Source organism: Stomoxys calcitrans, chromosome 1 (assembly GCF_963082655.1).
Source record: "Stomoxys calcitrans chromosome 1, idStoCalc2.1, whole genome shotgun sequence".
NCBI classification, from domain to species: Eukaryota; Metazoa; Arthropoda; class Insecta; order Diptera; family Muscidae; genus Stomoxys; species Stomoxys calcitrans.
In genome coordinates, this window is record NC_081552.1 from 181,037,809 (window position 1) to 181,058,976 (window position 21,168).

The 21,168-nt window shown below is 39.8% G+C and overlaps 1 protein-coding gene across 1 annotated transcript in view; it reads right to left on the reverse strand.

Annotated features, from left to right (window-relative positions):
• Window positions 1–9,849: 9,849 nt before the first annotated feature.
• The window catches only part of LOC106093651 (uncharacterized), a 367,744-nt gene continuing 356,425 nt past the window's right edge, over window positions 9,850–21,168 (reverse strand). The window contains exons 6-7 of the mRNA XM_059361756.1: window positions 14,502–14,729; window positions 9,850–10,446 (exon numbers count right to left, since the gene is read on the reverse strand). Of these exons, the coding sequence (XP_059217739.1) occupies window positions 10,315–10,446; window positions 14,502–14,729 (360 nt within the window). The 3' untranslated portion in view covers window positions 9,850–10,314. The remainder of the gene's footprint in view (window positions 10,447–14,501; window positions 14,730–21,168) is intronic.

Here is a 21,168-nt window from a genome sequence, read left to right on the forward strand (position 1 = left end):
GAGAGAGAAAGAAGGCGGTGCGGAGCTGGCCCTGTCCAGCCAGTACAATATAATAATAAGGCATATTAAGCACAAATACTTCTTATTAGGTCAGTTGGGATTGTAGGTCAGTTGGGATTGTAAATGGGCCATATCGGTCCATGTTTTGATATAGCTGCCATAAACCGATTTTGGGTCTTGACTTCTTGAGCCTCTACAGGGCGCAATTCTTATCCGATTGGAATGAAATTTTGAACGACCTGTTTTGCTATGACTTCCAACAACTGTGTTAAGTATGGCGCAACAACTGTGTTAAGTATGGCGCAAATCGGTTCATAACCTGATATATGCCATATAAACCGATCTTGAATCTTAACTTCTTGAGCCACTAGAGGGCGCAATTCTTATCCGATTTGAATGAAATTTTCCACGAAGTATTTTGTTATGTATCCAACAACTGTGCCAAGTATGGTTGAAATCGGTCCATAAACTGATATAGCTGTCATATAAACCGCAATTCCTATCCGATTTGGCTGAAATTTTGCATGACGTATTTTATTCTTACTTTCAACTTTCAGCTGTGCCAAATAAGGCATTGTGCCAATAAGGCAAGACAACGGATCCTCTTATAACCATCAACATACGTGTTTATTATGGTCTGAATCGGTCTTTAGCCTGATACAGCTCCCATATAAATCGATCTCTCTATTTTACTTCTTGAGCCCCCAAAGGGCGCAATTTTTATTCGAATTGGCTGACATTTTACACAGGTCTCCAACATATAATTCAATTGTGGTTCGAACCAGACTATATCTTGATATCGCTCTAATAGCAGAGCAAATATTTTCTTTTATCCTTTTTTTGCCTAAGAAGTGATGCCGGGAAAAGAGCTTGACAAATGCGATCCATGGTGGAGGGTATAGAAGATTCGGCCCGACCGAACTTAGCACGCTTTTACTTGTTTTAAATATTTCCATACTCTTCCTTTTTTCGACTTCATTGCATCTTACCTCATCATCTTAGTATTCCTTGTAAGTTCCTTGCGATGTATGCATTTATGTACTCGTAATCCTGCTTACTCTTTCACTGACCCATTGACAGACAGGCATTGTAGTGTACCCAGAGCTACACGTGCATTCGTGCAGTAGCTGGATTTAAGTCACTTGAATATGCCGAGTGAGAGGCCGAACAATCGAACGAACGAATGTCAGGAATGTGGAAAATAGAAGTGGTGGAAATAATAAAATCCAAATCACGTAGTGTAAACACGGAACATTATACGCTATGAACAGACTTCATTACGGCATTTAAATAGGAATGTCTGCCAATACTGACATTTGTGACTTTGAATAGCGAGAGTTGCAGTGCCTTGTAGTACTCGTACCATGTGAAGTGGGGTTGCGCTGTGGTGGTCGACGGAATTGCTAGCACAATGCTAGCCGCAATGAAAATTACACTCTAAAAAATGTTGAGTGACGCATATCATAGATACGCACAAAAAAATAATTCATTTGTCATCATCAAAATCTGCGAAAAGCAAACATATTTTGTAAAAAACGTTAGATTTTGTTTGCTATGAAATTGCAAGATATTTTATGAAAAATTTAAGAAAGAATTGGTAACGATTGCACATTTTTTGTTTGATTAAAGCCATTAATTCCTGATTACCCCAATTATGTTATTTATTCATCAGAAAAACTATATTTTTATTATTTATATTATTTTAATTTGAAACGGATTGTGCCTATTCAAAACGATTAAAAACTCAAGTTAATTTTTCAACATCAGTTTTCGTAATAGGTTTTGCAAGTATAGAAAGTACAGCGGCCATAAAAAGTAATGTATTGGGTGTTACTGTTACAAGTAGTGAAATTTCATTTCATCTGATGTATGCAGATTTTTCTACTTCCAATTTCATAACCTTTTAAAAAAATAAAAGCTTTATTTGTAAAGGGGCGCTACAATTAAATGTTACGGGCGAAACGAATTATCTTTATCCTTACAAATGACATATTTTTATACCCTCCACCATAGGATGGGGGTATACAAATTTCGTCATTCTGTTTGTAACTACTCGAAATAAAGTATATATATTCTTGAACGACACGACATTTTATGCCGATCTAGCCATGTCTGTCCGTCTGTCCGTCCGTCTTTCTGTCGAAAGCACGCTAACTTCCGAAGGAGTAAAGCTAGCCGCTTGAAATTTTGTACAAATACTTCTTATTAGTGTAGGTCGGTTGGTATTGTAAATGGGCCAAATCGGTTCATGTTTCAATATAGCTGCCATAAACCGATCTTGGGTCTTGACTTCTTGAGCCTCTAGAGTGCGCCATTCTTATCCAATTGGAATGAAATTTTGCACTACATGTTTTGTTATGATATCCAACAATTGTGCCAAGTATGGTTCAAATCGGTCCATAACCTGATATAGCTGCCATATAAACCGATCTTGGATCTTGACTTCTTGAGCCTCTAGAGTGCGCAATTCTTATCCGATTGGAATGAAATTTTGCACTACATGTTTTGTTATGATATCCAACAATTGTGCCAAATATGGTTCAAATCGGTCCATAACCTGATATAGCTGCCATATAAACCGACCTTGGATCTTGACTTCTTGAGCCTCTAGAGTGCGCAATTCTTATCCGATTTGGCTGAAATTTTGCATGACGTATTTTATTCTTTCTTTCAACAACTATGTCAAATAAGGTTCAAATCGGTTCATAACCTGAATAGCTGTCATATAAACCGATCTGGGATCTTGACTTCTTGAGCTCCTAGAGGTCGCAATTATTATCCGATTTAACTGAAATTTTGTACGACGGATGCTCTCATGACCATCAACATACGTGTTTATTATGGTCTGAATCGGTCTATAGCCCGATACAGCTCCCATATAAATCGATCTCTCTATTTTACTTCTTGAGCCCCAAAAGGGCGCAATTCTTATTCGAATTGGCTGACATTTTACACAGGTCTCCAACATATAATTTAATTGTGGTCCAAACCGGACCATATCTTGATATCGCTCTAATAGCAGAGCAAATTTTTTCTTATATCCTTTTTTGCCTAAGAAGAGATGCCGGGAAAAGAATTCGACAAATGCGATCCATGGTGGAGGGTATATAAGATTCGGCCCGGCCGAACTTAGCACGCTTTTACTTGTTTGATTTAAAGTTATTTTTTCGTAAAAACTTCGTAAACTACCCGGATAAAATATTGGTTTGATTGGACCATATTTAAATATAACTGCCACTGGTCCGATCCGATCTTCCAAGCACACGCAGAAAAATAAATCTTTTGAGACTTTTTTACCACAAACAAAATGCTTGTGTAGCTTTCGAAGCCATCGATACAACTTCCATGTGTGTCACGGAAGTAGTGTAATTGTCACAGAAAAAATTTATTTCTAAAATTACATAAAAAACATTTGCATAGGGAAAAAGTACAGCTAATAGACAGGGTTGACGAGTGTGGTTAAAGGAGAAATTGTATCATAGAGTCGTTTTCGCAATTAAAACAATTCAAATACAACATAGAAACGCACTGCCCTTGAAGCCATCACACCTAATATGGTTGGTCCATTTGCAAAGAAAATCTCCGATCATTGAGCTCGTCTCGAAAGCGAAACAAAAATAATTGTGAAATTTAATGATCTTCGCCCCAACAGGCAAAAAACTTGAAAATGCTCTTATTTTTTTTGCTTTTATTGTAACCGAGTAACGTTTCGGTTCAACATATCAAACTTTAGCCATAAATGGGGTATTTTTTTTATTGCAAACCGGTTAGCAGTTTTGCCTACGGTAAAAGGTCATCTCTTTTGTTGTAAAACCAAAAACTTTTTAATTGCAAAAGTGCTTCGATAGCTTCAAACGATTATTCGTATACCGGACCAATAATTATGCTCTTGTGTTTTTCCCACTACATAGAAAGAGTGAGTATTTGAGAGTGTAGACCAGAGGTTCGCAAAAAACTCACACTATTGCACATTCCATTGTACGTATGTCAGTGGTTCCCAAAATGAAAATGAGATAGTGTGTGAGAGAAACAACAAGTAAAAGCGTGCTAAGTTCGGCCGGGCCGAATCTTATATACCCTCCACCATGGATCGCATTTGTCGAGTTGTTTTCCCGGCATCTCTTCTTAGGCTAAAAAGGATATAAGAAAAGAGTTGCTCTGCTATTAAAACGATATCAAGGGGGGCTCACGAAGTAAAATAGAGAGAACGATTTATATGGGATCTGTATCGGGCTATAGACCGACTCAGAACATAATAAACACGTTTGTTGATGGTCATTAGAGGATACGTCGTACAAAATTTCAGGCATATCGGATAATAATTGCGACCTCTAGGGGTCAAGAAGTCAAGATCCCAGATCGGTTTATATGGCAGCTATATCAGGTTATGAACCGATTTGAACCTTATTTGACACAGTTGTTGAAAGTAAAAATTAAATACGTCATGCAAAATTTCAGCCAAATCGGATAGGAATTGCGCCCTCTAGAAGCTCAAGAAGTCAAATCCCCAGATCTGTTTATATGACAGCTATATCAGGTTATGGACCGATTTCAACCATACTTGGCACAGTTGTTGGATATCATAACCAAATACTTCGTGCAAAATTTCATTTCAATCGGATAAGAATTGCGCACTCTAGAGGCTCAAGAAGTCAAGACCCAAGATCGGTTTATATGGCAGCTATATCAGGTTATGAACCGATTTGAACCATACTTGGCACAGTTGTTGTATATCGTAACAAAACACGTCGTGCAAAGTTTCATTCTGATCGGATAAGAATTGCGCACTCTAGAGGCTCAAGAAGTCAAGACCCAAGATCGGTTTATATGGCAGCTATATCAAAACATGGACCGATATGGCCCATTTACAATACCAACCGACCTACACTAATAAGAAGTATTTGTGCAAAATTTCAAGCGGCTAGCTTTACTCCTTCGGAAGTTAGCGTGCTTTCGACAGACAGACGGACGGACGGACAGACGGACGGACATGGCTAGATCGACATAAAATGTCACGACGATCAAGAATATATATACTTTATGGGGTCTCAGACGAATATTTCGAGTAGTTACAAACAAATGACGAAATTAGTATACCCCCCATTTTATGGTGGAGGGTATAAAAAGTGCACATCAAGAAATTCTGTGCCAGCAGACAGCGATCTGTAAACAGGAAAGTGGCGTTATTTATGCCCTACACCACAATCGTACAGGGTATTATAACACCCAGAAGGAAGAGAGATAGACCGATTGATAAGTATACCAATGTACTCAGAATCATTTTTTGATTCGATTCAGCTATGTCGGTCTGTCCATGTTCGTTTGTGCACAAAGTATAGGTCGCAATTTTTGTTCGGGAATATTGCAATATAGTGCTCATTCTTTAACCAATTCGAAATTTAGCAGGAAGGATTTTCTTATGACTCTTAATATTACTGGTGAATTTCATAGAAATTGGTTCGGATTTAGATATAGCTGATATTTAAGTATATAGCCCGATTTTCACTTCAAGAGCCACTGCAAGCTCATTTATTGACCAATCTTGCCAAAATTTTGCACAACGCTTTCCTCGACGACCACCGCAATATCTGTAGTGTTTGGTCGAAATCGGTTCAGATTTGATATAGCTCATATATATATGTTCGTCAGTTTTTGGGTAATTTGCAAAATTGTTGTCATTTGTCGAACGTAGCTATTACAGTTCAAACATATTTGCTCGAAATTTGATACGGAAAATATCCGACGAGGTCCATAACAATAGGTTCAGAATAAGGTATAGCACCCACTTTGTACATTTAGGTTAGGTGTAGGGTATTATACAGTCGGCACTGCCCGAATTTTACCCTTCCTTACTGGTTTTCCTTACGCTTTTTAAGAAGATTTGATTGAAACGTAAATGATAAACAAGTAAAAGCGTGCTAAGTTCAGCCGGGCCGAATCTTGGGAACCCACCACTATAGAATCTGCTAAAAATTTATACAAGATAAATTTAGTTGAAGTACATAATTTTATTCTACATACTAAACTTCCGTAAAACCAGCAACAAATAAAGCTTCTAGGAACCGAACAAGGATGATCGAGAGACCGGTTTACATAGGAGCTAGATCAGGTTATAGACTGATTTGGACCGTATTGGTACAGTTGTTGAAAGTCGTATCAGACCGCCGCATGAAAAATTACAGCCAAATCATACAAAAATTACGGCTTCCAGGGGCTCAAGAAATTAAATCGGAAGGTCGGTTTATATGAAAGCTATATCAGGTTAAAGACCGATTTTTAACGTACTTGGTGTGGTTGGAAGTTATATAAGAACACGACCAGCCGAATCAGACAAAAATTGTGGTTTCCAGGGGCTCAAGAAGTCAAATCGGGAGATCGGTTTTTATGGGAGCTATATCAGGTTCGTGACCGATTTGGATCGTGGCGCAGTTTGTGGAAGTCGTAACAGAAAACTATGTGTAAAATTTCAGCCAAATCGGACAAAAATTGTGGCTTTCAGGAGCTCAAGAAGTCAAATCGGTAGTTCGGTTTATTTGGGAGCTATATCCAAATCTGGACCGATATGCCCCAGATCGACTCCGAATGTCGAAACGATCAAGAATATATATACTTTATGGGGTTCCAGATCAATATTTCGAGCTGTTACAAACGGAATGGCCAGGTTAGTATGCCTCCCTCCTAGGGTGGTGGGTATAAAAATATGTTTTGATTATACATAAAATATCATTTTTGTTATGAAAGGAAATTCCTTTTTAAAAATTATGACTATGTAAATCGTAGTTGCAAAATATTACAAATCTATATGGACGAATTTGTTTTTATTTAAAAACCATAATCAATATGTTCCCACTAGGTTAGGTTAAGTTGAAAAGAGGGTGCAGATATTAATCCGCCCATGCCACTATGGACATACTCCTAGGCCAGTAATCGGCTTGTTGTGCGCTCTAAATACTAAAAAAGTAACATCGAAAAAGACAATTTTAAGTTAGGAATTCCGAGCTATTTACAAACTACTTAATTGTCTTTTATGCTACGCCCCTAAGCTATACTGACCTCATTCTTACTTCCTTTCAGGAATAGCCTCGTCTTCTCACGATCTGGATCCTTCCATAGAATTTTCACCGTCCTACCGACCGTTTCGCTGTTCCACAGGGTTGCATGCGCATTCATCGCCCACTCGGACTGTGTCGACCGGAAGGCTGGCCTTCACTGCCCTTTTATTCCCCCTTACTCCGTTATGGCCTGGCACCCAAACGATATGGATTTTGCTATCCTCAGAGAAGGCGTTAAGGAGATTAACACTGCAAGACTGTTCGTGACTTTAACGTCCTGGTTGTTATTGCCCTTATGGCAATTTACTGTTCGTAAAGATATTCATACTCGACGTTCTCGCGTTAGCACCACCCCACCACGCGCATTTCGTGATCACCCGGATATCCGCTTGTAGGACCGTATTATGGTCATGCAGTCTAAAACAGTCCCTGGGTTCTCAATGTAGAACTCCAGGCCCACTCTGTTTTCTAGCTATGATCCATCCGTGTCAGGTATTCGATCGGAAACTTCTTCCCTTCCTTCAAAGTTTCCTATCATCGCCTCAATTATACCGCGATGGTATGAGCTGCTCCCATCCTCAATCCATTCTCCCATCGCCTTAAGTCTCATAGCCGCAATGGCTGCCTCACACTTAATCTGTATGTCAATGGGTTGGATATCTAGAATAGTCTCCAGTGCCCTAGTGTACTCTGAACTTGTTGTATGGTCCTAACGTTGCACTTTTTCTCCATAGCAGTCCACCAGACTACTGAGGCTTAAGTAAGTATTGGTCAAATTACGCTTCTGTAGAGCCAGTGGACTATCCTCGGATTCAGGGCCAATTTCGAGTCTACGGCCCGTCTACATAGTGCCCAACAGGTAAAAAATATGCTTTGTGAGAACGGGTAAAGATATCTCTTTGAAATGATTAGAGCTCAAGTGTTAGCGGGTTCGTGTGCAGTTGGTAACCTTGGTGTTTCGAAAATTTGTTGGGACTGCCAAATCTTCGTTTATGGCCCGATTTTGTTTTTTTCTGGATGGTACCCAAAAATCCCTTTCCAAATTTTAAAGATATATCTCTATCCGTTCTCACACCGCAAATTTTTTTCTAATATTTTATCGATTTTCTCCCGCTGTGCAAGCAACGATGCTATAGATAGTGCCGTCGATGATGCTATAGATAGTGCTTTAAATTGGCTGTGACAGAACTTTTGTTCCACTAGCCGAACGTAAAATAGCGTTCCAAGCGCGTCGGTCTTTTCCGCTCATTCTAAAATCTCTGACACAAAGTTACGAGGTGTCTCCCACCACGTGATCTTTTCATCGGGCTTTTGGTCTTCCCGGTTTGCGTGTACAACCGTGTTTGCCTTCAAAAGACTTCTTTGCTGGAGCTTCATCATTCATTCCGACAACATGACCTAGCCAATGCAGCCGTTGTATTTTATTTTGATACATGTAACTATGGTATCGTTGTCATACAGCTCATACAGCTCGTGGTTCATACGACGCCTATATTCTCCATTAACTCAAACAGGTCCATATATGTTAAGAATAATCTTTCTCTCAAACAATCCAAGCACTGCAACCATATAACAACACGGGTAGTATCAGTGTCATGTATACAGTAATCTTCGTCTGTCGAGTTGCGGCCTTGTTTCTAAACTGCTAACTTAATCCAAAGAAGCATCTGTTTGCCGGTATTATTCCTCGCTTTATCGGCGGTGCCGAGGTATATAAAGTGGCTGATTATCTCAAAGCTTTGGTTCCCAACTTTCTCCATTTTCTTTATCTGCTCGGTTGTCCAAGGGTTTTTGGGAGTTGAAACCATCCATTTCGTCTTATCTCCATTTACTGCCAGACCCATTTTCACTAACTCTCTTTCGATTCTTTCAAAGGCTCTTTTCTATTCTTTATTATCCTTCTATTTTTTATTATTCTTCTATTCTTTATTACTCTTCTATTATTTCCTATTCTTACGGAGGAATGTCATCCTGCAGAGTCTAATTAATTTTGCAGGGATACCAAACTCAGACATGGCTTGAAATACCTTTGAACGTAAAGGGGTATCGAAAGCGGCTTTGTAGTCAACAAAGAGATGGAAGGTGTGATTTGTCCTTCGATCGATAGTTTACTATCTCTGCTTTATAATTGAGATTTTTCTACAGCAACTGGACCGTGGTGAGGAGCCAAAGTTCATCCTCACAAGGTTCGTTTGACTTGTCTTGCTGAACTTCCTTACACATTCAAGAGCCGTTGAGAGTGGGCAATGGACACATGAGGTATGAAAGATTCCTCCTCAGACTTCGAAATACCTTCTGAGTTCCTTCTTTTACAGTAAGCGTACACCATACGCCTAGCGCAACCGAATATCCCATTCACACAGGGTTTATTGGGTCCAATCTTGGCGCATTCCCCTCTTTTAAGAGAGGCAATGGTTTTGGCCTGCATTCTGCATTTGGATGTTTTCTTTGATTTAATTTGTGCATCAAAACCTTACCTGCTCCTAAACGATTGAAGCGAAATGCTAATAAAAATTTCTTCTGATAACTTTATTTGATTATTTTTTATAATGATTGAAATTATAGTTACAATATATCCAATAAAATAATTGTGATAGTAGCAATAGAATAGTAGTAGTAGTAGTAATCGAAACAAATACATACGCATGAAAATATTTATATAATGATATTTATTGATACACAAGTATGAACTACAAAGTCATCTTGTGAAAGGTTTACAAAAGCGCACTAAATGCGTTGATATTAAAAAATTCTAATAACAACAAACGTAAGTTACATAGATCCATTAATGTTTTTTTGTATATGTTTTATTAATTATTTCCAAGATAATTTATTTATAATCCGATATAAAATACAGTAAAATAACTGATGTGTAATTATATATTGAGATAAATATACATATACATTAAGTATAGTATGTGCTTATAGATTGTCAGAAACAATTGATGGTTGTTGAGAAGGAGAACATTTTATATTAGGTTTTCTTTTTTTTTTTTTTTAATTTTATACAGATTTACAAATTGTTTACACACTAACTTGATAGTTACTATTTATAATGTACACAGCAAACACTGCCATAACTGAAGTCTGATGTTGCTTTCTTTCGTTCTCGTGGCCTGTAGTGTTTTTAGCTCACATGTTATATTCTGCGTGTCTACATTGAAGTCGGCCGAGTTCGTATTTTTGATTCTTCCAATTTGATTGGTTTCAATTCGTTTCGGACCAGTGCTGGGCACTGCTTAGTCTCGTCGTTTATTTTTATTCAACTGCGCGTTAGCATGCCATTAATCATGATATTGGCCAAAGCGTTGCGTCTTTTGCGCCATGCACCCATTCCTTGAGCGTGATACTGAAGTTGTGTGTACCATTGCTTGGTGCGAACATTGTCTTCGGCCTGAAAGGGGGAAAAAACAAACAGAGTAGGTAATGCTGGTTAGAAATTAAGGCAAAATGGAAAAGCTTTATTGATATATGGAGATATTAGGGTGTACGCATTGCATTCATCATTATTCAAATATTCATTACTGCGGTATCATTTGACCAATCTCATTGATTTCGGTCTTGGCTGACTAGAAGTAGCGATCCCAAAAGCTCGTCATATGCCGTGGCAGTCTGACTGTAAGTTCATGTATTTTTATAGCCATGACCATTTCGTTTGTAACACCTCGAAATATTGAACTGCGACCCCATAAAGAATATTTATATTTGATCGTCTCGACATTCTGAGTTGCGCTAGCCATTTGTCGAAATCACGATAACGGTTGAACGCGTAAATTTAGCAGCTTAAAAATTTCCACAGATATGTACTTTTTATTCATGTAGGACGTTAGGGATTGAAAATGGCTCATATCGGTTAAGATTTGGATACAGCTGCCATATAAGGTGGTTCTTTGACTCGATTTTGAGTCCCAACAAGCCGCTTTTTGTTAACCGATTAGGCTGAAATTTTGGACGTAGTGTTTTGTCGCGACAATTAACACTTCGCTTCGTCTCTACACCAAAAACAAGTAAAAAGGCGTTAAGTTCGGCCGGGCAGAACTTTGGATACCCACTACCTCGGGTATATATGTAAACAACTTTTAGTCATAATCCGGTGAAAAATGCATAGTTTATGCCCCCATAGCAGCTATTTCGAAATATGGTCCAATTTGGGCCAAATTCGGCACGGACATTGAGTGGTCTAATAATTACAAGATATTGTTCAATTTTATAGAAGAAAATTTTAGTCTTTTTGGTAGCTATATCTAAATATAGACCGATCTGAACCATATGCGAAACGGATGTCGAAAATCCTAACATAAGTCACTGTGCCAAATTTTAGCGATATCGGTATATAAATGCGCCTTTTATGGGGCCAAGACTTTTAATCGAGAGATCGGTCTATATGGCAGCTGTATCCAAAACTGAACCGATCTGAGCCAAATTGAATAAGGATGTCGAAGGCCCTAACACAACCAACTGTTCTAAAATTCGGAGACATCGGATAATAAATGCGCCTTTTTTGGGCCAAAAACCTCAAATCGAGAGATCGGTAATTATGTAAGCTATATCGAATCTGGGCAAAATTGCAGGAAGATGTCGAAGAGCCTACACAACTTACTGTCCCAAATTTCGGCAAAATCGCTCAATAAATGCGCGTTTTATGGACCCAAAACCTTAAATCGTGAGATCAGTCTATACGGCAGCTATAACCAAATCTGGACCGATTCAAGCCGAATTGCAGAAGGATGTCGAAGAGCCCAGCACAACTCACTGTCCCAAATTTCGGCGAAACCGGACAATGAATTGCGCCTTTTATTGGCCCAAACCTTAAATCGAGAGATCAGTCTATACGGCAGCTAAATCGAAATCTGGACCGATTCAAGCCGAATTGCAGAAGGATGTCGAAGAGCCCAACACAACTCACTGTCCCAAATTTCGGCCAAATCGGACAATGAATGCGCATTTCATGGGCCCAAGACCTAAATCGAGAGATCGGTCTTTATGGCAGCTATATCCAAATCTGGGCCAAATTTCAAAAAGATGTTAAGGGACCTAACACAACTCATTGTTTACAATTTTGGCAAAATCGGACAATAAATAAATCGAGAGATCGGTCTATATATGGCAGCTATATCCAAATCTGGAGCGATCAGGGCCAAATTAAAGAAGGATATCGAGTGGCTTAACACAACTCACTATCCTAAATAAATATGGGCCAAAGAGCTTAAATTGGGGGATCGGTCTATAAGGGGGCTATATCTATATATAGTCCGATATAGCCCATCTTCGAACTTAATTTGCCTATGGACAAAAACAGAATCTGTGCAAAGTTTCAGCTCAATATCTTTATTTTTAAAGACTGACTGACGGACAGACGGACGGAAATATCTAGATCGTCTTAGATTTTTACGACGATCAAGAATATGTATACTTAATAGGGTCGGAAATGGATATTTCGATGTGTTGCAAACTGAATGAGAAAATGAATATACCCCGATCCTTCGCTGGTGGGTATAAAAATGTATGTGCAAAATTTGAAGACGATCGGATGAAAATTGCGATCTATAGTTTGTACACAAATTAACGCGGTCAAAAGGACAGACAGACAGACGGACATAGCAAAATCCAATTTGGCCTTGACAAAGACTTCTGTTATGACTTCTATGCTTAGTATTGTCCGAACTGGTCTATATTCTGACATTGGTTCACTTTAATATCGATACCCCGATATGACTTCTTGAGAACAGTGAAACAGCAATCTGCCCAATTTGATTGTATAAAATAATTTATACACGAACTGGGTTATTAAGAGTAAATTTTTATCGAAATCCATGATGACGGGTACCCAAGATTCGGCCTGTCCGAACTTATCACGTTTTTACATGGTCAATATTTGATGCAGCCTTTTACGGCGTGAATCTTGATATAGCAAGTATGCTTATGGGTCGGACATCAAGAACTACAATGCCTTAGTAGGCTTGGTTTTGATCACACCATCTTTGCCAAGACACTACGTTGTCTGTACAAGTTGTAATAACCTTATGTTGCACCGTTATATTCCATAAAGGAATTTTGGACATATTTCCCGCCTATGAATGAGTGTTGTCCGATTTAACATTAGGCTCAATAATAAGGAAACTCTTTTTATTGTCGAGTCCAAACGATGTGCCGCGGAGTGACTCCAGTTAGTGGAAATCTATTCACGCCTGAATACCTCACAAAAGTCGCCATATTTTGTGATGGGATAATCACCACTGAAATTTGTTCTGATGTTCTCGCCAGGATTCAAGCACATGCTTCCCGCGGCATAGGCAAACATGAAATTATTGTAAACGTTCATTGAAATCGCTTCGGGCTTGGATAAAAGTTGAGGAACTTTTTAGATGCCAAAAATAAGTGAAATTTGTATACACAACATAATAGAGTGGGGCGTATACTAATCAAGTCATTCCGTTTGTAACCCCTTGAACTGTTGATCTGAGACCCTATAATGTATATATATTTCTGTTCGTCTCGACATTCGTAGTCGATCTATCAATGTCCGTCCGTCTATCCGTCTGCCAAATCACGATATCTTTATCACGAATAGAGATACTCGTTTGAAGTTTTGCACAGGAACTTCTTATTTATGTAGGTCGTTGGGGATCGCAAATGGACAATATCGGTGCATATTTGAATACTGCTCCCAAAAAAAACCTATCTCCCGATTTGAAATCTGGAGCTCATGGGAGCGGCAACCGTTATCAGTTTAAAATTCCGGCAATTGTTATCGATTTCGATTTCAAACAACAATGCCAAGTAGGGCCTTAACAGGTCTACAACCTGGTATAGCTCCCATATAAATCGATTTCCCGAATATGGATCTTAAGCCCCTGGAAGTTGCAATTGTTATCCGATTTGGCTGAAATTCGGCAAATATTCTTCTTTTGGGATTTCCAACAACCGAGCTCAGATGAGCCAAATTGGTCAATAATCTGATATAGCTCTCATATAAACAGATCTCCCAATTTGAAATCTTGAGCTCGTGGGAGCCGCAATTGTTATCGAATTTGATTGACATTTTGCTCATGGAAGCAGCAATTGTTATCTGATTTGGCTGGCATTTTGTACGTAGTGTTTTGATATGACTTCCAACAAGCGTGATATGTATGGTCCAAAGTTATGTATAACGTAACAAAGTAGCTCCCATATAAAACGCTCTCCTGACTAGTATGCTACTTTCACAAGAAGCTAAAACTTTTGGCTGATTTGTTAGAAATTTTGTACTTACAGTGCACATGTGCTACTTAAACTAAGTTAATTTTTGTAAATTTTTAGTATAATCCCATGATTTGACCCGCCATGTTTAATTTGCTGTTGCATGAATTTCTTTGGACTTTCAATTAATGCATATAAAACTGAGCCTTTCTTTGTTTGTGTGTGTGTAGGTGTGTCTGTTAGTAGTTAGGCTTGAGTATGTTTACTTACTTTAAATATGAAAGTGTCCTTCGATGAGATTTCCTGTATCTCGAAATATTCATCCCAATCGGCTTCACTGCATACCACACATCGATCCAAGTACAATGGCTCACGTATCAGAGCATAACGTCCACACTTCTCCTTGACCAACAACAATGAGGCCTCCCGAATTCCGGTATGCTTGTTAAAATTCAGTTTATCTGACATGACTTTTTCAGCCTTGTAATTGGTACTTGGCTGTAAAGAGTGAGGGATGGGGCAATCGGCCAACAGCATTCAGCATCCAAGATTTGTGTCATGTGTGTGGGTGGGTATGTGTGTTAAATCCATGTTGGTCGAATGTTGCATGAATTGAATATTGAATAGAAATTGTTATCGTTGTCAATTCATAGTAGATTCGAATGTTCGTCCACATGCCAGGCAGGATGTTTAAAGTGTTGATAACACCAAGTGGCAACCATTGAGAAGATTCATGTGTAGGCAGATGTTGGAGCAGCAGCGTGTGCGATGAGCGAGAGAGATATAGAAAAAAGGAAAACAAAAAATGAATTGTAAGAAAAATAAGCAAGGAATAAAAAAAAACATTTTAGATTGTTTTAATGTTATCGAAAGGATTGTGAGTCCAACTCATTTGGTTATTGCTGAGCATTTAGCATATCTAAACCTTCCGGCTTCCTTCGCACTTTCGTACTGTGTTAAATGGATCCCTCAATTGCAAATATGTATGCATGTATATCTACTGGTAAAACAATGACAGTGGTGCACATTTTTGAATAGTGCCCTTTTAAGGCCTTTAAGTTTGACTACACAAATAGTTGCAGTGTAAAGGCGATTTTGGATTATAACAATTCAATGTTAAGAAAGAACAAATAAAAAAAGTCAGTGCGCGATGGCACGTCTTACTATTCATAGAATTTACAAATTTTTTTTTGCTTTTTGCCTATGGAGCAATTGCAAATTTGCCCACGTACCTTCCACTTAAGGAACAACGGGAATATATCTCTCATATTAACGTGTGCTGTTCAATTCAATTTTTAGTTCAACGATGGCGGACCTCCACCTGTGCCAGTAATCTAACAATTATAGAAATAAATCTCGAAAAGCCTATATTCAGAATCCTGAGCTGTTAAAATATTCCTTGAGTCTTTCGTAGATGGGTGTCCTCTTCGAGAAAGGAAATCAGACCAAGAAAAAACCTGTATGACCGGGGAGATTCGCAACATTGGGAAAGAGGTCCGCAGACTTTACAACAGAGCAAGTCGTAAAAACCAAAGTATATTGCGATGTGTATTACACACGGCAGAGCGGCAAAACGTGCCTCCTGGAAGCTTTTCTGAGAACAGGTCAATAGCGTTAATGACGCCGCCAAGATGAAAAAGTTTCTCTCAAAAGCCCATGTCCAAACTGAAACGTTAGTGGAAGACATGGGAGTGAGAGCAGAGACAAGGGAGGATATGTTGAGGCTTTGATGAAAACCCATTTTCCACGGGGTGCGACGGAACTCACGGAGACACCTATCTTGGGCCCCACCTGGCCAATATTGTCACAGCCTGGCAAGAGGTAAGGGTGGTATTTATACCCAAGCCCGCCAAGGCAAGTTATGCGACACCAATGGCCTACAGACCTATAAGCCTTACGTTCTTTTTACTCAAAACCATGGAACGTATTGTGGATACCATGATAAAGAGTAGGACATCCAGCGAACTCCTTGAATGCAAACATCATGACTGTATGAAGGGAAGATAGGTGGAGACTGCTCTGCACGAGGTTGTGCAAAAAATAGAAGAATCCCTCTATGGCAAGTCCTACATCCTACATCGAGGGGGCTTTTAACAATGTGCGGACCGACATATGGATCCAATCTTTACACCAGTACCTGGTGGACCGGGTCCTGCATAAACCAGCTAGATAAATTGCGCCACAGGGCGGCATTGCGACTTATTGCGGATGCTGAATGAGGACGTATTTGAACTCGAACAGTACAGTACTTCTAAGGGGTAAGGATTGGAACTGGCTGTGCAGAAGGGTCGAAAGGATCTTGCATATGACATATGACTGGGCTAGATCCAGGGGTCTACATGTTAACCCAGAGAAGACTAAATTCTGCCTTTACACGAGGAATACGAAGGTGGGCCAATTTGACGCACCACGTTTCCTTAACAGAACGATTTCAATATCTGACAAGTTCAAATACTTAGGAGTGATCTTTGGTAGGAAACTTAATTGGAAGTGTCACATTCAGGACCGTATTGAGAAGGCTCACATATGTTGGGCACTATGTAGAGGGCCGTAGGCTCGAAATGGGGCGTGAATCCGAAGATAGTCCGCTGACTCTATATTAGACCAAAACTTACTTACGCCTCAGTTGTTTGGTGGACTGCTTTCTCCATTGCAAAATAAGGACCATACAACAGGTTCAGAGAACATGTTGTCTTGGCATAGGCGGAGCGATGAGGACCACGCCCACTAGGGCACTGAAGGCTATTCTAGATATCCGACCCATTCACATACAGATTAAGTGTGAGGCAGCCACTGCGGCTATGAGGCGATGGGAGAATGAATTGAGGATGGGAGCAGCTCATACCATCGCGGTATAATCGAGGCGACGATAGGAAACCTTAAAGGAATGGAAGAGGTTTCCAATCGGATACCTGAGACAACACTTAAAGTCTAGCCACTGCTGCCAGCGGCACAGTCTTGGACTGACGGAACCCTAGTATTGCCATCTGGAAGATCATGTTACATGGATGGATCAAAGTCATAAGACAGATTGGGCCTGGGGGTCTACATTGAGAACCCAAGGACTAAGTTCTGTTGTGGACTGCCTGACCACAATACGGTTCAGCAGGCGGAGATCCGGGCGATCACGGAATGCGTGAAGTGGTGTAGTACTAATGCGAAGATGTCGAATGTGAACATTATTACGGGACATTATTATTACCAGGACGGTAAGGCACGAACAGTCTCTGACGATGGCACAATCCGTATCGTTTGGTTGTCAGGCCATAGCGGAGTGAGGGGGAATAAAAGGGTGGACGATTTGGCAGTGAAGGCCAGTCGGTCGACGCAGTCTGAGTTAAGGGCGTGGGCGATGAATGCACATGTAACAGCGAAACAGTCGGTAGGATGGCGAAAATCCAATATGGTGATCTGGATAGTGAGAGAACGAGTCTATTACTGAAAGAAATAAGAAGGAGGTCAGTATAGCTATTGGTATCATAACGGCAAACATAGGACTACGAGCTCACTTATGCAAAATCGGTGCTGCAAGTGATAGCATGTGTAGGGCATGTGGGAAAGATGATGAGACGTTGGAGCATTTCCTATGTCATTGCTCGCCTTTCGGTGCTAAAAGACACCGGTACTTAAGTGGGGACACAATACCAGGCATGAACCAACGTAGGGGAGCGGTATGGAAAACAATTAAGGGTTTTGCAAGTAGCACGTAATTCCTAACTAAAAATTCTCGCGCACAACAAGCCGATTACTGGCTTAGGTGTATGTCCATATTAGCATTGGGTGAATTAATATCCGCACCCTCCTTTCAACTTAACCTAACATATTCCTTAATCTTTTTCCCCTGAGCTGGCTTAGATTTTGTACCAGAATCGGTATAGCAACTTATCATCTAATGCTTGAAATCCAATGTGATCCGCTTAGACCTAGAAGGTCATACTGAAATCTTCTTTTATCCTCTCAGTAACCGCCTCGTCTTCTCCCGGTCTGGATCCCTAATGGGACTTTTGCTGTCCTTCCGACTGACGATTTCTTCCAAAGTGTCAAGTGTGGTTCCCTCGCCCATGTCCCTAGCTCGGATCGGGTTTTCATTCAAGGCAAAATGAATAATGAATTACGCTACAGTTGTTTCAAATCCAAATAATGATGATTTTGTGTTATTGCAGTGCAAGCATAAATGGCTCTTCAGCACCATGTTAGACTTTACTGACCTAATGTTTATCGTTCATATTGCCATTTGACTTCGTGTACACGTCATAATCGCTGGCAACGTGTTAGCACAATATTAGTTCTTGTTCTTTTCCCTAGCTTCGAGCCATCTGTGTAGCAACGGCTACGAAGTGGTTTTTGTGCTAAGGTTCTTCCCGTCCATTCCAGCATCCTTGGTATTCAGGTTTCTTACTAAGCCTCAATAGTCAATACGAAAACTGTACCGTTTCATTATCTATCCCTATGTTCATATCGACTTTCAGACGATGGTGCGATCTACCTTTAATCCATACCCCCATCGTCTAGTTCCTTAGACGCTAGTGCTGCCTCATGTTGTATAAAATCTTATCTCGAATCTTAATGGGCTTAATTACCATACCTATTGTAAAATAACATGTGCGTTGAATCTATTGTAGTATTTTTACATTGCCCATCCTCTTAATCACAGTCCACCATTCTACCGATGCATATACCAGAATCGGGATGCAGTCGCTATTTCTAAAGCCCATGGCTCTACTGCATATTGGCAAACATATATGATGCCTGGCTGCAGTCTGCTGAATACGATTTTTTACGCTGAAGAACCCACATAAAATTTCTCTTTTCTTAAGGTTAACGGTGAGACCACCGTGGCGCAGAGATTAGCATGTCCGCCTATAATGCCGAACGCCTGGATTCAAATGCCGCCGTAAGCATCAGAAACATTTTTAGCGGTGGTTATCCCCTTACTAATGCTGGCTACATATGTGAGCTACTCTATCATGTTAGGTTGTTGGCAGAACTTTAACGGAAGTCACCTACAGGAGCGGTGATAAAATGCCCCCTGCGTTATCCTATGGCTCACCTCTAAGCCATGAGACCAAAATCGTATGCATCTATTCCTTAACATGTATCTTATCTAGTGTGTGAGAGACTGATCCTCCTGATTGGATACGTGTGTTGTTCTTCACAAAACGGCAGTGCAATACAGCAGAAAAGAGAGAACAAATAAAAGCGTTCTAAGTTCTGCCGGGCCGAATTTTGGGAACCCACAACCATGGATTCTGCTAAAATATGGGAGCTACATCTGGTTATAGACCGATTTGGACCGTACATGGCATAGTTGTTGAAAGTCATAAGATAACACTATATGCAAAATTTCAGCCAAATCGGATACATGATGCATAATCTTGATTGTCTCGACGTTCCGAGTCGATCCAGCCATTTCCGTCTGTCTGTTGAAATCACGCTACAGTCTTTAAAAATAGAGATATTGAGCTGAAACTTTGCACAGATTCTTTTTTTGTCCATTAGCAGGTTAAGTTCGAAGATGGGCTATATCGGAATATATCTTGATATAGCCCCCATATAGACCGATCCACCGAATTAAGGCCTTCGGCCCATAAAATCAACATTTATTATCCGATTTTGCTGAAATTTGGGACAGTGAGTTGTGTTAGGCCCTTCGACATTTCTTTTTAATTTGGGCTATTTCGGTTCAGATTTGGATATAGCTGCCATATAAACTGATCCGACGATTTAAGGTCTTGGGCCCATAAAAAGCGCATTTATTTCCCGATTTTGCCAATATTTGGCACAATGAGCTGTGTTGGGCCCTTCGACATCCTTCTTCAATTTGATCAGATCAGTCCACATTTGTACATAGCTGTCATATAGACAGATCTCTCGATTTATGGTTTTGGATCCATAGAAGGCGCATTTATTGTCCGATGTCGCCGAAATTTGGGACAGTGAGTTTTGTTAGGGCCTTCGATATCCCTCTTCAATTTGGATCAGATCGATCCAGATTTGAATAAAGCTGCCATAAAGACCGATCTCTCGATTAAAGGTCATGGGCCCAAAAAGGCAAATTTGTTGTGCGATTTCGCCGAAATTTGCGACAGTGAGTTGTGATAGGCCCTTTGACATCCCTCTTTAATTTGCCTCAGATCGGTCCAGATTTGGATATAGCTGCTATATAGACCGATCTCTCGATTTAAAGTCTTGGCCTCAAAAGGCGCATATAAAATTTCATTTCGCTGAAATTTAACACAGTGACTTATCTTAGGCTTTTTGACATCCGTATCGTTTATGGTTCAGACCGGTCTATATTTGGATATAGCTACCAAAAAGACTAATATTTTCTTCTATAAAATTGAACAATGACTTGTACCACTCTATGTTCGTGCCGAATTTGGTCGAAATCGGATCATATTTCGATATAGCTGCTATGGGGCTGCATTTTTCACCGAACTATGACGAAAGGTGGTTTAAATATATACCCGAGGTGCTGGGTATCCAATGTTCGGCCCGGCCGAACTTAACGCCTTTCTACTTTTTCTCTTTAGTAAGAGAGACACAAGAGTAATTATTGATCCAATACACGAATAATCGTTTGCTGCTATCGAAACACTTTTGTCTTTAAAGATTTTTTGGTATTACAAGAAAAGAAAGGTCCTTTTACCGTAGGCGAAGCTGCTTAAGAGTTTAGAATAAAAAAAGTTAGTTACATTTAATAATGCTACGTTTATGGCTAACGTTCGATATATTGAAGCGACGCGTCTCACAGTTTTAATAAAAGAAAAACTTCGTAAAAAAAGTATTTTGTCTGCCGTTAAAATGTCGTAAACTTTTTATTTTTTTGCGTGTTCAAAATCCCCAATTGTTTTAAACCTAACCTAGCACTCGTTTGGTTGGAAGCTAAAAGATTCGATCACCGCTTTTATTTCCATCTGAACTTCTCTATATCTCA